This window comes from Elgaria multicarinata, chromosome 8, assembly GCF_023053635.1.
Source record: "Elgaria multicarinata webbii isolate HBS135686 ecotype San Diego chromosome 8, rElgMul1.1.pri, whole genome shotgun sequence".
NCBI classification, from domain to species: Eukaryota; Metazoa; Chordata; class Lepidosauria; order Squamata; family Anguidae; genus Elgaria; species Elgaria multicarinata.
This window is the reverse complement of record NC_086178.1, coordinates 59,904,258-59,916,478: the sequence shown is the minus strand read 5'-3', so window position 1 is coordinate 59,916,478 and position 12,221 is coordinate 59,904,258. Positions and strand designations below refer to the sequence as shown.

The window sequence follows — 12,221 nt, the reverse complement described above, 5'->3', positions numbered from 1 at the left end:
TACCCAATAAAAAGAAGTGCCTTTCAATCAGTGGAATGCCAATTTTCAAAATTATTTATTCATTATTTTATCAATATACAGTATAATTTTGTTGTACACTGCCTTGATGGCTTTTTAGCAAATAAAGTGATATATAGATATAATAAATAATAATTTTAGGAAGTCTTCTCACAAACTGATTTACAGAAAAAGCAATAAAAATATCAATAGCACTAAAAACAATACAATACATATAATAAAAACTTCACAACTAAAAGTATTGATAAAAGCCAGTGAATTTATAGAAGTATTGTGATTGCAATGGCAGGGAACACATTCACTTCATAGCTGCCCTCTGCTTGGTTCTACAAGCTTCTCTTTTCAACAGTGTGTCTTAATCTTCAGCAGTAGTGACTCAGCATCTTGATGTATAAAGATCCTAGGGGGGTGTCTATATGTCACATTTGCGCCTCGAGCCCCCGCTATCCCGCACTTGCACTCCTGCTGGTTGTCTCTACAGCAAGGAGCGGAAGTGTGGGGTTTGCAGCCCAAGGACCCACCGTGCCCATGCACCGCCACGCAACTACGAGTCATGCACAGTCGCCATGGTGTGTCCGGGCATCCCCCACTTTTTTATATAAAAAAAGTTGGGTTTTTTACCTTTTTGCATTTATGCACTTTGCCAGCATGGGTGTCCTCCTTCCACACTGGAGAGGCACAGTGGTGTCACTGCATGGGCACATCCACATGTCCCCCGTGTTGTTGTTGTTTTTTAAAAAAATTGTGGGTGTCCTGCCATGCCGGAGAAGTGCGGAGGCATTCCAGCAGCCATTCAGCTAACTGGTCTGCCCCCTCCTTCGCCCTCCTCCTGTGCAGCGATGGTGACCAATCAGGGGTCGCTACTGGCTGGGACACACCTCCAGCGCAATACCGGGGCAAGGCAACAGATGGCAAATGCGCATCAGCGCCTTGCTCACAGCAAAAAGTTGGGGTAAGTCCCTGACTTTTTTAAACCGGAGCTTCAGGGAGATGCCCTGGAATGCCTCTGCAATGGCTGCTGCATCATATAAGTGACCTAGCACCACTGCGGATTTATCCTGGGGCTTTCCCCTCGTCAAGACACATATTTTGTTTTTTTTGCTAATCTTCAAGGATGCTATGTGGCTTTCAGAACTTTTGAAATGTGTTTTTCTTGTTTCTGTTTAAATTTGTGCATTAGATTACAAAGGAAGTCTATCTTTCATGTTTCTAAATGTTTCAGAAACAGCAGGCTTTATTTGAATGGATCACTGTGCTTACTGACGGTTGCTACACATATAATAAAGTTGCAAAAGCATGTACTCACATTTGCCGCTGGTTATGTTTCTTGCTCCTTCCCCCACCCACCAGATCTGCTTACAGCAGCTATAACAACACCCAGCCCTTAAATTGAACAAAATATAAACCAGGGATGTTCTACCCCTTTCAGACCAATTTGGGAGAACCCTTGGGGAGCTGCATGGTGGGTTGGGACCAAAGCATATTTTGAAAAACTGCACAAAAACCAGGGAGAAAGAGGGAGTTGCCATCTGTGGAATCCTAGGGAGGTGACTTGAGACCCCAGGATGGGCTGGATTTGGCCCCTGGGCATGAGATTCTGGACCTGATATAAGGTCTGGAAAGACTTGAAGGGGCTCAAGTCCTATCAAGTGTCAAGAAGAGGAAATTGTCTCTGCACATGTGAAAAATGCCTTTCATCACTGAAGAAGCACAACCACTTTGGGATTAGAGGACAGAACTTTCAGATCAGAGGGTGGCCAAGATGACACCACCTCAGAGCAAGCACTTTAGGATACGTGCATGTCTGGTGCTCTCTTGGACTATTTGCCTGTACTACCACCAGATGACTGGGGTGCGGTGTGTGTGTAGATTACTTAGGGCACAATGTTATGGGTGACCATATGAAAAGGAGGACAGGGATCCCGTATCTTTAACAGTTGTTTAGAAAAGGGAATTTCAGCAGGAGTTATTTTATGCATGCAGCACCTGGTGAAATTCCCTCTTCACCACTACATTTAAAGCTGCAGAGCTATACTAGAGTGACCAGATACAAAAGATATCAGGGCTGTTGTGATGAAGAGGGAATTTCACCAGGTGCTGCATGCATACAAATGACACCTGCTGAAATCCTTTTTTCTATGCAACTGTTAAAGATACAGGAGCACTGTCCTCCTTTTCATATGGTCATCCCAGCAGACCTTGCTGTGGCATGCTGGGAGTTGGAGGATTTTTTTCTGTCTAAACATGCATAGCATTGCACCCGTCACCTCTTCTGCAGTGAAAAGGCTAAGGCTTGTCCTGAGCATGAAAGATTTTACCACACACACTCTTCATGACTTCAAGTTATACTTGAAAATTGACACAGACATGTCAGAGTTTTGGTACTTGCTTTTCATATTCAGAAGCTCTCCAGTATTCAGCATGTTGCTTTGCAATCTCTTTATTGCCAGTTCACTATTTACTTGAAGTAATTATAGCTTAGCCAACTTGTCCTAGGGCACAATGGCACATGAAAAGAAGCATAATTGGAGGAGGGCATTGCACTTGCCTAGCAAGCCAAAAGGTGATCCAGCTCCTTGGTAACAGACGCCTGTGCATGCCTGGCTTGAACTATTTAAAGAAAGAAAGAAAGAAAGAATATATACAATGTCTATCACTTATTGTGTCACTGAGAAGACTTAAAACAGGTGGATTAGCATGCTGACTTCATTGCTCCCAACAGCAGGAATGAAAAGGCCAGTGTCACCACAAAGCCCCACCAATGCTGGGGCTTGAGGAGCATCTCGTTCCCACCCACCCCCAGTCAGCCAAGCCAAACGTGGAGTAGGGCAGCCGTGTCTATAGTGATTAATAAATAAATGAATAAAAATGACATTTATGACTGAGTATTCAATAAATGTTCATCTTTTTTTAAAAAAAAATCTTTGGGTGCACACCCTAATGAAATGTGCTGGACATGCCTATGGCGGGGATGTGCTGGACATGCCTATGGTGGGGATTCCTATTCCTGGCCCTGAAGGGTCGTAGCTTGGGGAAGGAACTCAGCTAAAGTCCCACAGGCTGGATGGGCCAGCCTAGTGGCCAAATTGATCTGTGGGCTGGAAGTTCCCCATCTGTGGTGGAGAGGGCCTCTGCTTTTCATACTTTTGGAGAAAAAAAGAGTTGCGGGGGGGGGGGGGTTGCTCCTATAATGCAGCTGTATGGAGGGGGAATGAGTGCTGTCTTAAAATAATATTTTTAAGAGCTTTTCAACATTTATGATAACTTGGGGAGGGGGAGAGAATTGTGTCACTTTTCACTAATAACTATATAAGAAAAATATTCCATAAATGCTTCTGACAGTAGCACAATTCTATTCCATACAGCAATTGCAATAAATGAGCTATTTGGGGGACGAATCTTATTTGCTCTGTAACAAACAATACCAACCTGGAAGCAAAATGTGCTGGCTATGCACCAGTCAGAATAGTTCTGGCTGCAATCCTGTTCGCACTTACCTGAGACTAAGCACCATTGAAGACAGTGGGACTACCTTCTGAGCAGACGTGTGTAAGCCTATACAAGCCTCGAAGTATAGGCTTACACACATGTCTGTTCAGAAAGTAGTCCCACTGTCTTCAATGGTGCTTAGTCTCAGGTAAGTGCGAACAGGATTGCAGCCAGAACATTTTACGAATAGATTCCTCGTTTCGCCAGCCTGAGCTCAATGAGGCTTCCCTATAAGTAAGTGTGCAACCCTAACCTTCATGTGAACATGCAGCTTTTATCATTTATATCCCGCTTGAACGTATTAAAATAACTTTAAGGCCGCTGCATGTAAAGACGCTTGTCTCCTTCTAGGAGCCGGGGGTGGGGTGTGTGTGTGGGGAAAGACCGAGAACCGACGACGACTGTTTGCCCACTTTAACACGGTGGAAGCAAGTCAGAAGCACAAAAGCCGCTTCTATTCTGCGTTGGCTTTTAAAATAGCTCCGCCCGCCCCGCTTAGAGCACGTGACATGAAACGCCAACAGCGGGGCGGAGGAGAGCTCCGCTTTAGCCAATGACCGGGACTGCCAGGGGTTGCTAGGAGACGGTTGTAAACGGCTCGTCTGCTGGAGGAGGATTCGGCAACACGGCGGGTACCATGGAAGTTGGGAAGGGGGCCGGTCGACGCCCGGCATCTTCTTCGCACAAAGCTGAGGTGGAAGTAAGGTGCGAAGGGATTGGGGGTGGCGTTGGAGAGGCTGCGGTGGGGTGGGGGCGCCTGCCCAGGCATTTACTGTTTCCGAGACGCGCCTTCCCCAAGACCCTTTCTCCCAGTGGTGCCACTAGGTGATTTTAGACCCTGCCGTGTATATTACTTCATTTCTGAAGCTCACACTAACATTTATCTTCTTCACACACACACACACTCACTGTTTTACAACTGCTTCTAAATTCCTCATACGTTAGAGCAAAGTTGTTTGCCAACCCTGATAAAAAAAACGGATACTCTGAGCATGTGCAGATCCTCGTTTTAAACTCACATTAAATCAACACCACCCTGACTGCGGGAATAAAATGGGAGTCTGCTTCTGCAACCCTGATACTAAACACATTTACTGGGGAGCCAATGTCATTTTGTTTTAGAAAAGGATGACCTATTTTTTTAAATAAAAATATATATAAAAGATGAACTTTGGTAAGAATGTGTGTGCTGGGCTGGGTGATGTCAACTTTTAAAAAAATGTTGTGTGTGTTGTTGTTCTAAAAAAAGGAAGAAAGGTTACTGCATTGACCACTAGCATCAGCCCCTGGGCCTGGTGCTGATACTGGGCCTGTTTGCTGCTGCCCCCATTAGCTGCCATTCTCTGGGTGGTGATTTGATGGTGCTTGCGCTGTGGGGTGCTGGACTTTGATCCTGAACTCGGACAATAGCTGCACCACTGGTTGCTCCTCTGTGTATTTACTTAGTAAGTCCCATCCTTCCCAAGCCTATAAAGCCCACCCACTTGTAGTAAGGGAGGGTCAATTATTTTCTCCATAGAGCAAATCTCTAAAATATTCCCTCCACCTCCCCAAAGCCTTTCCCATGATCATTCTTTTTGTGTCTGTGCTTTAGTTAATCCAGAATCAGTATTGCCCATCTTGTAATTCTGTATTTTACATGCAGCTGTCCTTCAAGCCAGTCATGCACTTCATGAGTGTAGATGCAGGAAGAGTTTTTAGATCTGCAAATCAAGTCAAATAAAAAATGCATGTATGAGATGCCTTTTTATCAACCTGGGTATATGTGCATCAGGAAAGTGGTATCTGTGTTGGCTTTTAATGGATCTAGTTGGTTAACTTTTTTTTTTACTGTGTCAGAATGGTTAACGATAAGATGAGTTGAACATCCATTTAAATGATAAATGTGACTCGGTATTGATAACAACAGAGGAAGTTTTTCATTCATAGAAGTATGTCATTTTCATGATGATGACGATGATGTTGAACTAAATATATTATTAAAGTCCAAAAAGAATTCCATCTCTCATAGGTTCATTCATTCATTCAATATGAATTGAGGTCAAGCATTACAGTACCCTTTATCAAACACTTTTCTAGCTAAATGTGTAGTGTGTAGTCACAGAACACAAACTGCAATGACTTTGCTCAGTGGAAATGTTGTTTTATGTCAGACTCTATGCTGAAAAATAACCGTATTTCTTTTTAAATGCCATATAACCCTGACTTTTTTGTTCTCCCAAGGTGGGTGCAGGGATTCCCCAAGAGGAACATTGGATTTGTCAACAACCGGACTATCTGTTATCCTTGTGGCAATTACATCATTTTTATTAATATCGACACAAAGGACAGGTCAATCTTGCGGTGTCAGCATGGAAATATAGGAGCCTTTGCAGTGAATGCAAACCAGAATGTTGTTGCCTTTTCTGATCGGCAGCTGCATCCTACAATCTATATCCACAATTTCCCAGGACTGAAGAAAGTGGCCAAATTAAAAGGTATCTCTATCCTTACCCTCCTGAAATTAGAGAAGACATTTTAATTTCAGCAGGAGTGTGGGTGTGACTATTATTTTAAGGGTTAGGGAGTAAGCTGCTAGTAATCCCTAGTAAACCTCTAATAAGTTATATGGGACTTACCTCTTAATAAACATGCTTAGGATTTCACTGCATGTCAACTTTTTTTTATGTTTCTGCTCTCTTGCTTTTATGGACTTATGGTTTTAGTGACTATATTTTTTAATTATCTGCTATGCTTTGATTGTTATTGATAATTACTTTAAATATTTTGTAAGCTGTCCTGAGGCAATGTGGTTTTGCAATTTTTTTTTTTAAAAAAATCATCACCAGTCACTAAAACATATAATGAAACTAACATAAAGAGACCTTCTTACTAGCTAACTTGGGCCTACGTTTTATGTCCTGTGCAAAAAGTTGGAGCAATTGTTTTTATTCGAAGAGTGATAACGGCTTGGGTTATTTCTGAATGAGAAGGAATTTAATGTCAAGGGAAAGTGTCTGAAATCATGACATTCTGATACTCTTCAGTGAAAGGGTAGTGATGAAAGTCTCTGAAATAAATAAATTTACAGCACAATCATATGCATATCTACTCAGAAAAAAGTCCCATTGAATTTCCAGGTAAATGGGTATATTACTGCAGTCTTAATGTGGAACTTTAACGATGATTCACTAATACCTTGAAAATAGGATGTAGTCTTTTATTAATCCATTAAACGTATCTACACTTTTGGACCTCACAAATGGCCTTGCTATCTCTCCTTGAGGTGCAGACCATAGTTCTGAAAGTAAGAAACTGATGTGGAGGCTTGCCTGAGAAATAAATACATCCTCAAGGATGCCTGTCACTCACTTCAGTTGACAATCCTGGCAGCTAAGCAGGAGACTTACATGCATTCTTTAGTGTTTTGTTGCTAGTCATTTTTATTTTATTTACAAGTGTTTTATTAACTTATTTATTTATAAAATTGCTTAGCTTTCTACCAAACAAGATACTCAAGTTGAATGGCAGTCTGTATAACATATACTAAAATAAAATAAGAAATGAAAAATAATAATGCCATAAAAGTCAAGATTCAGATCAACCGCATTTATCTGCAGATAGTATCACCCTAAAGCCAGTTGAAATAAAAAATCTCTTCACAGTTATTCAAAATCTAAAAAGAATGAAGCTAGGCAAGCTTCATAAATTATTGTTTATTAGTGTTTTCAGGGTAGGTAAACAAGAACAGTGAAAAAATTCCATACACAAAAGATGATAATTATAACATATACAAATAGTGAATGTATTACAAAATATAAAATAGAATATAAGCAAAAGTTCTAGGGTCTACTCCAAATTAAGTTACAGAAATAAGTTCAGTGGAGATTATACTTTCAAGTGTGCAGAGAAAGTAAGCCCCATTGAATTCAATGGGACTAATGAGCAAAGATGCTTGAGACTGTGTTCTTAGACATGTTCCATGTCATTGAAATGGAGTAATAGTTCACCAGCTCAAAATACAAATGTTGCTGTCTTCTAGATTCACTAATTTTTAAAAAGTAAGTTTGCTAATTTTTAAAGAGTAGTTGAGAAAGCTCTGGACAGGTAAGATGTGATTTAGGAGATCCATGATTGATTTTCTTTGGTTAAATGTAGTCATGGTGGGAGTGGGGGTTTGGATCAGGAGCATGGCACTGGGGAAAGTTTAACCTATTTGTCATGTCATTTCTGTGGCTGAAATCTCTCACACATATATAAGCTTTTGTTAGCTGCTGTGTGTGTGTGTCTAAAACAGGTAGCAGTGTCTTCTCCAAAGAACAGTTTCCAGGGGCCTCTTCAAGTTGGAGAAAGAGTTTAAAAACCCCTTCTCCAATCCATGCCCTTATACATATTTTCTAAGCTTCCTGTTGGCTTATAGTCAGACTCAAATCCTGTGCATGTTTACATGGGAGTAAACCCCATTCATCTCATTGGGACTTATATCTGTCTAATAATGCATAGGATTGTCCAGAGTAGTGTTATCTTAGTTATGTAGGTTACTAACAGGAGATATGGTAAAGCTTTCACATTCTTCTGTAACAATCCTGATTACTGCCTTTTAAATCCTCTTCTGTGAATTGTTGTGTAATGATCAGACAAAAGAAAATTGTTCTCCACAGCCTACATCTGCAATAGTCTGGAAGTTACCACCTTCCTCTTTGCGAGGATAGGAGAGCAATGCTGAGAATGTTCCAATCATTTATATCAAGCAGAATTGCAAGGGATAAAATGGTTCCTTAAAAAGGATGTATAAGAGGCAGCACGTATCTGCCTTGGCCTGGATGTGATATTTGGCTGTAGTTGTCTGTCTTGGGAGCAAAAAGTAGCGGTTGGGTAGGAGCAGTTGGATACTGCCTGCTGCTATCCTTTCAGGATGTAAAAGTTGAAAAAGAATTGTCCACAGAGTCATGATAACTCTCCATTGAAAGACAATGAGACTGCCCAGCATAACAGTTTGATAGGGAATGAAATAAAACACCCAGTTTATGGCATGAAGCATGCAGAGATATAAAATCCGTGCTGTTTTATATTTTAGGACAAGCCAGCCTGGACTACAGCTTGCTCGCATTCAGTTATGCAAGTCCTTACCTAGCCAGTTACTCCTCACTCCCAGAATTTTCCCTTTCAATATGGTAAGTGTTGGACACATTGTTTGAATATGGGCAGGGATATATTTCTTAATTTGTCTTAAAATAGGTCCCTAGCTATTTATAGTTAATTTTGCACTTCACACAAAATAATGTTTCTTTTACTACTTTGTTGCTGCATATATAAAGCTCATAAACACCTATTCACTCATATGTAGCCTGCACACATTCACTCAATGTCATACAAAATAGTACGCCAAAATACTTCAGGATCCTGATGTATTGTTCACGATCAAGTTTGCTAATGTCCGCTGCCTATTGGCGCCCGCTTGTCTCGTTCTGCAAGTGAAAGTGGCTAAACTACCCAGGAAAGTATAAAAAAGAACATTGCATAAGTTCCATACAAAAAATATGGTGTTTATAAAATATACAAATAGTGTATGGATTACGAGATATAGAAAAGAATATAAGCACAATTCTAGGCATGTCTACTCCAAATAAGTTCCAGAAATAAGTTCAATGTAGCTTACAGTCTCAAGTAAATGTGCATAGGAAGTACATCCCATTAAGTTCAACAGGAAGTCTGAGCAAGGATGCTTAAGATTGTGCAGTAAGGCATGTTCCATGTCGTTGAAATGTAGATAATTCCATTTTCCAGGATGGAAAAGCTTATATAGAGATAATTCCATGTTCCTGGTTATGACTGAACCAGGACTCCTGCCTTCTCTCTCCTCTAACATGCCAGAGTTTGAAGTAAGGATTTGGAGTTGGCTTCCAGAACTGAATAATATGGTGTTTGCAATGCTAAGCTTTTCTTCACTGGTACATTCCTAGTTAGTTTAGCGCTCCCACTTATAGGAGGAGCCGAGAGCGATTGGGCAGTATAGACAAGGGTTCTTGCTCATGAAGGCTAAGTCATGATTCTGAAGAATTCAGGCTTACCACTTTGTGTGAATGTTGTGTTTCTATACACTTACTCCAAGTGATTGCCTTCAAATTACTCTTGCCTGAAAATTTCAGGTTAAATTGACTAAGCTGAAATTTTAAAAAAACCCCGCTTGGAAGTCCAAATGATATCCACTGCAAACAACCACTGCTAGCAGTCTTCTATCACTTCTAGAACATTTATTTATTTATTTATCCCGCCCCTTAGCCAAAAAAGGCTTTCAAGGTGGCTTACAAAAATATTTCTTAAGACAGTCCCTGCCCACAGGCTTACAATCTTAAAAAAACATGACACAAAAGCAAAGGGGATTGGGAGGGAGGAGGGGGGAAATGCAAATTTAGGTACTAGATTCTTAGTTGCAAAGTTTAGCAGCTGCTTCCTTTCCCTCTCTCTTTAATAGGCTCATACAGATTAAGGCATGATGGGGGGATGCCTGACTGCCACTTCATTTCCCTCTGATGGCCTCAGTAGCTACAGTTGGTAGCAGGAGGGAGGGGCTCTCAGCTGGATCTGGATCCAGGCATGATGGAGAGGTGTCCAGCTGCCACTTCCCTTCCCTCTGATGGCCTCAGCAACTTTTTTCATCACATACTGTGGAAAACTGCAGATAAGAATTGCCAGTTTACAACATTCGTATTTTTAGATTGGCCTTCTCAGCCATAGCCCTGAAATTCTGAAATAAGTTGCCTGAGGTGGTGTATCAGCTCACTTCCCTGTTAGTTTTAAGAAAGCCATCTAAAACCAAGCTTATCAGTTCCAGCAGGCATCTTTGGCCTGACCTGATCCTTTTTTTAAATGCTTGAATTGTTTTGGATTTTTATCTGGTGGCAGGGGCTGTTTTATAGTTTTCATTATTTTAAGCTGGCTCAAGTTTGTTTGGAGTGACAGAATAAAAATTGACGAAACATTTGAATTTTTTCAAACACCAAATTAATATTTTCTCTCTTTCACTTTCAATTAGGGACTGGCACAAGAAAGTTCTCTTGTGTAGTCAGTCACTGGCAGGGGTAGAAGTGTCTGCAATGAGTTTTAATCCTATGAGCTGGCACCAGTTGTGTTTGTGTAACGGGACTTCTGTTACTATTTGGATTATTGAAAGAAATAACGAAGAGCACATTTTAAAGTCAAAGTAAGTGAGGGTATTAGAAAGTTAGTCATGTTTCATATCTGTTATATATTTTTTCATGGAGAGAGGTTCGTTTTTATGTTAGCTCGTATGTGCCACTCTTTTTATAACACCCTTTGGAGCATGTTTTCTGGTGGCGATCTACAGAATGGGCTACTATTATGTGTATCAGCTGCATAATCCATATCTCGCGATGGAAAATGTATGGGAGCTGTTATTTGCATATTACCAAGCATGCTGTAAAAATACCATGAAGCAACCCTCATGATTCCCTATTTTTTAAAGCCAATGTTCCTATATTTAGCCCATGTTTTCCAAAAGCCCTTCTTCTTCCATGCTATTTTTCTCATTCCTTCAGGCCAGTCAAGCTTCCTGGTGAAGACGGATCTTTAACAGATGAACAAAACAGCTTCTTCTCCCATCCTAATGTCACTGACCCTTATTTTGGTCCTGTGCTGCCCAATTCAGCCATTGCTGGCCTAATAGGGAATGAAGCAGAAACATTTAAGGTTAGTTCTGCTGTGGGTATAACTCTTTGTAGTGAAGAACTGCTGCATTGCAGTGACCCTGCACTGTAGTGATATTGTAAGACAGCACAACTTTTACCTAAGAGCCAGTGCAGATTGGCACAGAACAATGAGCACTTTTCTCAGCAAAATGTGGATGTTTTCAGTCAGTACTGAAGATGTAATGCACAAGTTCTTAGGCGTTTGGGTGTCACTCTTCTTTTTTAATTACTGTTGTTTGAAAAAAATGCCTGAACTGAGAAGGGGGCAGAAAAAATAAAATAAATTCAAGAATGATGATTATGCTTTATAGCCGACTTCTTCTTCTTCTTCTTCTTCTTCTTCTTCTTCTTCTTCTTCTTCTTCTTATTATTATTATTATTATTATTATTATTATTATATTTATTTGTATCCTGCCTTTTGACCAATACTGGGTCTCAAGGTGGCCTAATTCCAGATAATTCATGCCAAACAACCATCTCCAGTGCAGGTGGAAAACTTTACAAAGATACTCATACATCTGGCCTTCTAAGGTGTTTTGGCACTCTGTTTAGCACTGGAGATACTCCTGCTGTAATGGGCCCACTTCTAAATGTAATGCTGGAAGGTTCAGCAGTGATTAGGCATCAACAGAGTAATTTAACATCCAAAGCCCTGTGAAGAGGGGCCACAGCTCAGTGCCTTTAGTAAGTTGCTAAGTTCACTGTCAGTAATGTATTTATTTACTTAAAAGATCTAGAACCCACCTTTCAATTAAAGATCTTCAAGGCTGCTTATAGTAGATTGCAGTAATACACACACAGACCTACAAACCCCAAACCCACACAATCCAACAGTCCTTGATCCCGTGGCCTATGGATTCATCCAGAATGTGCTTCTCTTTGGCTCTGAAACCCAGGGCAATTGGCAGTTGGAGCAGAGTGTTCTGTTTGGCAGCAGACGGGGGAAGCAAGCTCACTGCAACTCCTCCTCCGGCCAATGATGGAACTATGTTAACTTCTCCTTGCCTTGATGTTCTTACCAGGAGG

The 12,221-nt window shown here is 40.8% G+C and overlaps 1 protein-coding gene across 1 annotated transcript in view; it reads left to right on the top strand.

The window, feature by feature from the left end:
- Positions 1-776: 776 nt before the first annotated feature.
- CFAP43 (cilia and flagella associated protein 43) overlaps positions 777-12,221 on the top strand; it is a 54,960-nt gene continuing 43,515 nt past the window's right edge. Inside the window, exons 1-5 of the mRNA XM_063133245.1 lie at positions 777-970; positions 5,731-5,984; positions 8,564-8,660; positions 10,523-10,690; positions 11,046-11,196. Of these exons, the coding sequence (XP_062989315.1) occupies positions 777-970; positions 5,731-5,984; positions 8,564-8,660; positions 10,523-10,690; positions 11,046-11,196 (864 nt within the window). The remainder of the gene's footprint in view (positions 971-5,730; positions 5,985-8,563; positions 8,661-10,522; positions 10,691-11,045; positions 11,197-12,221) is intronic.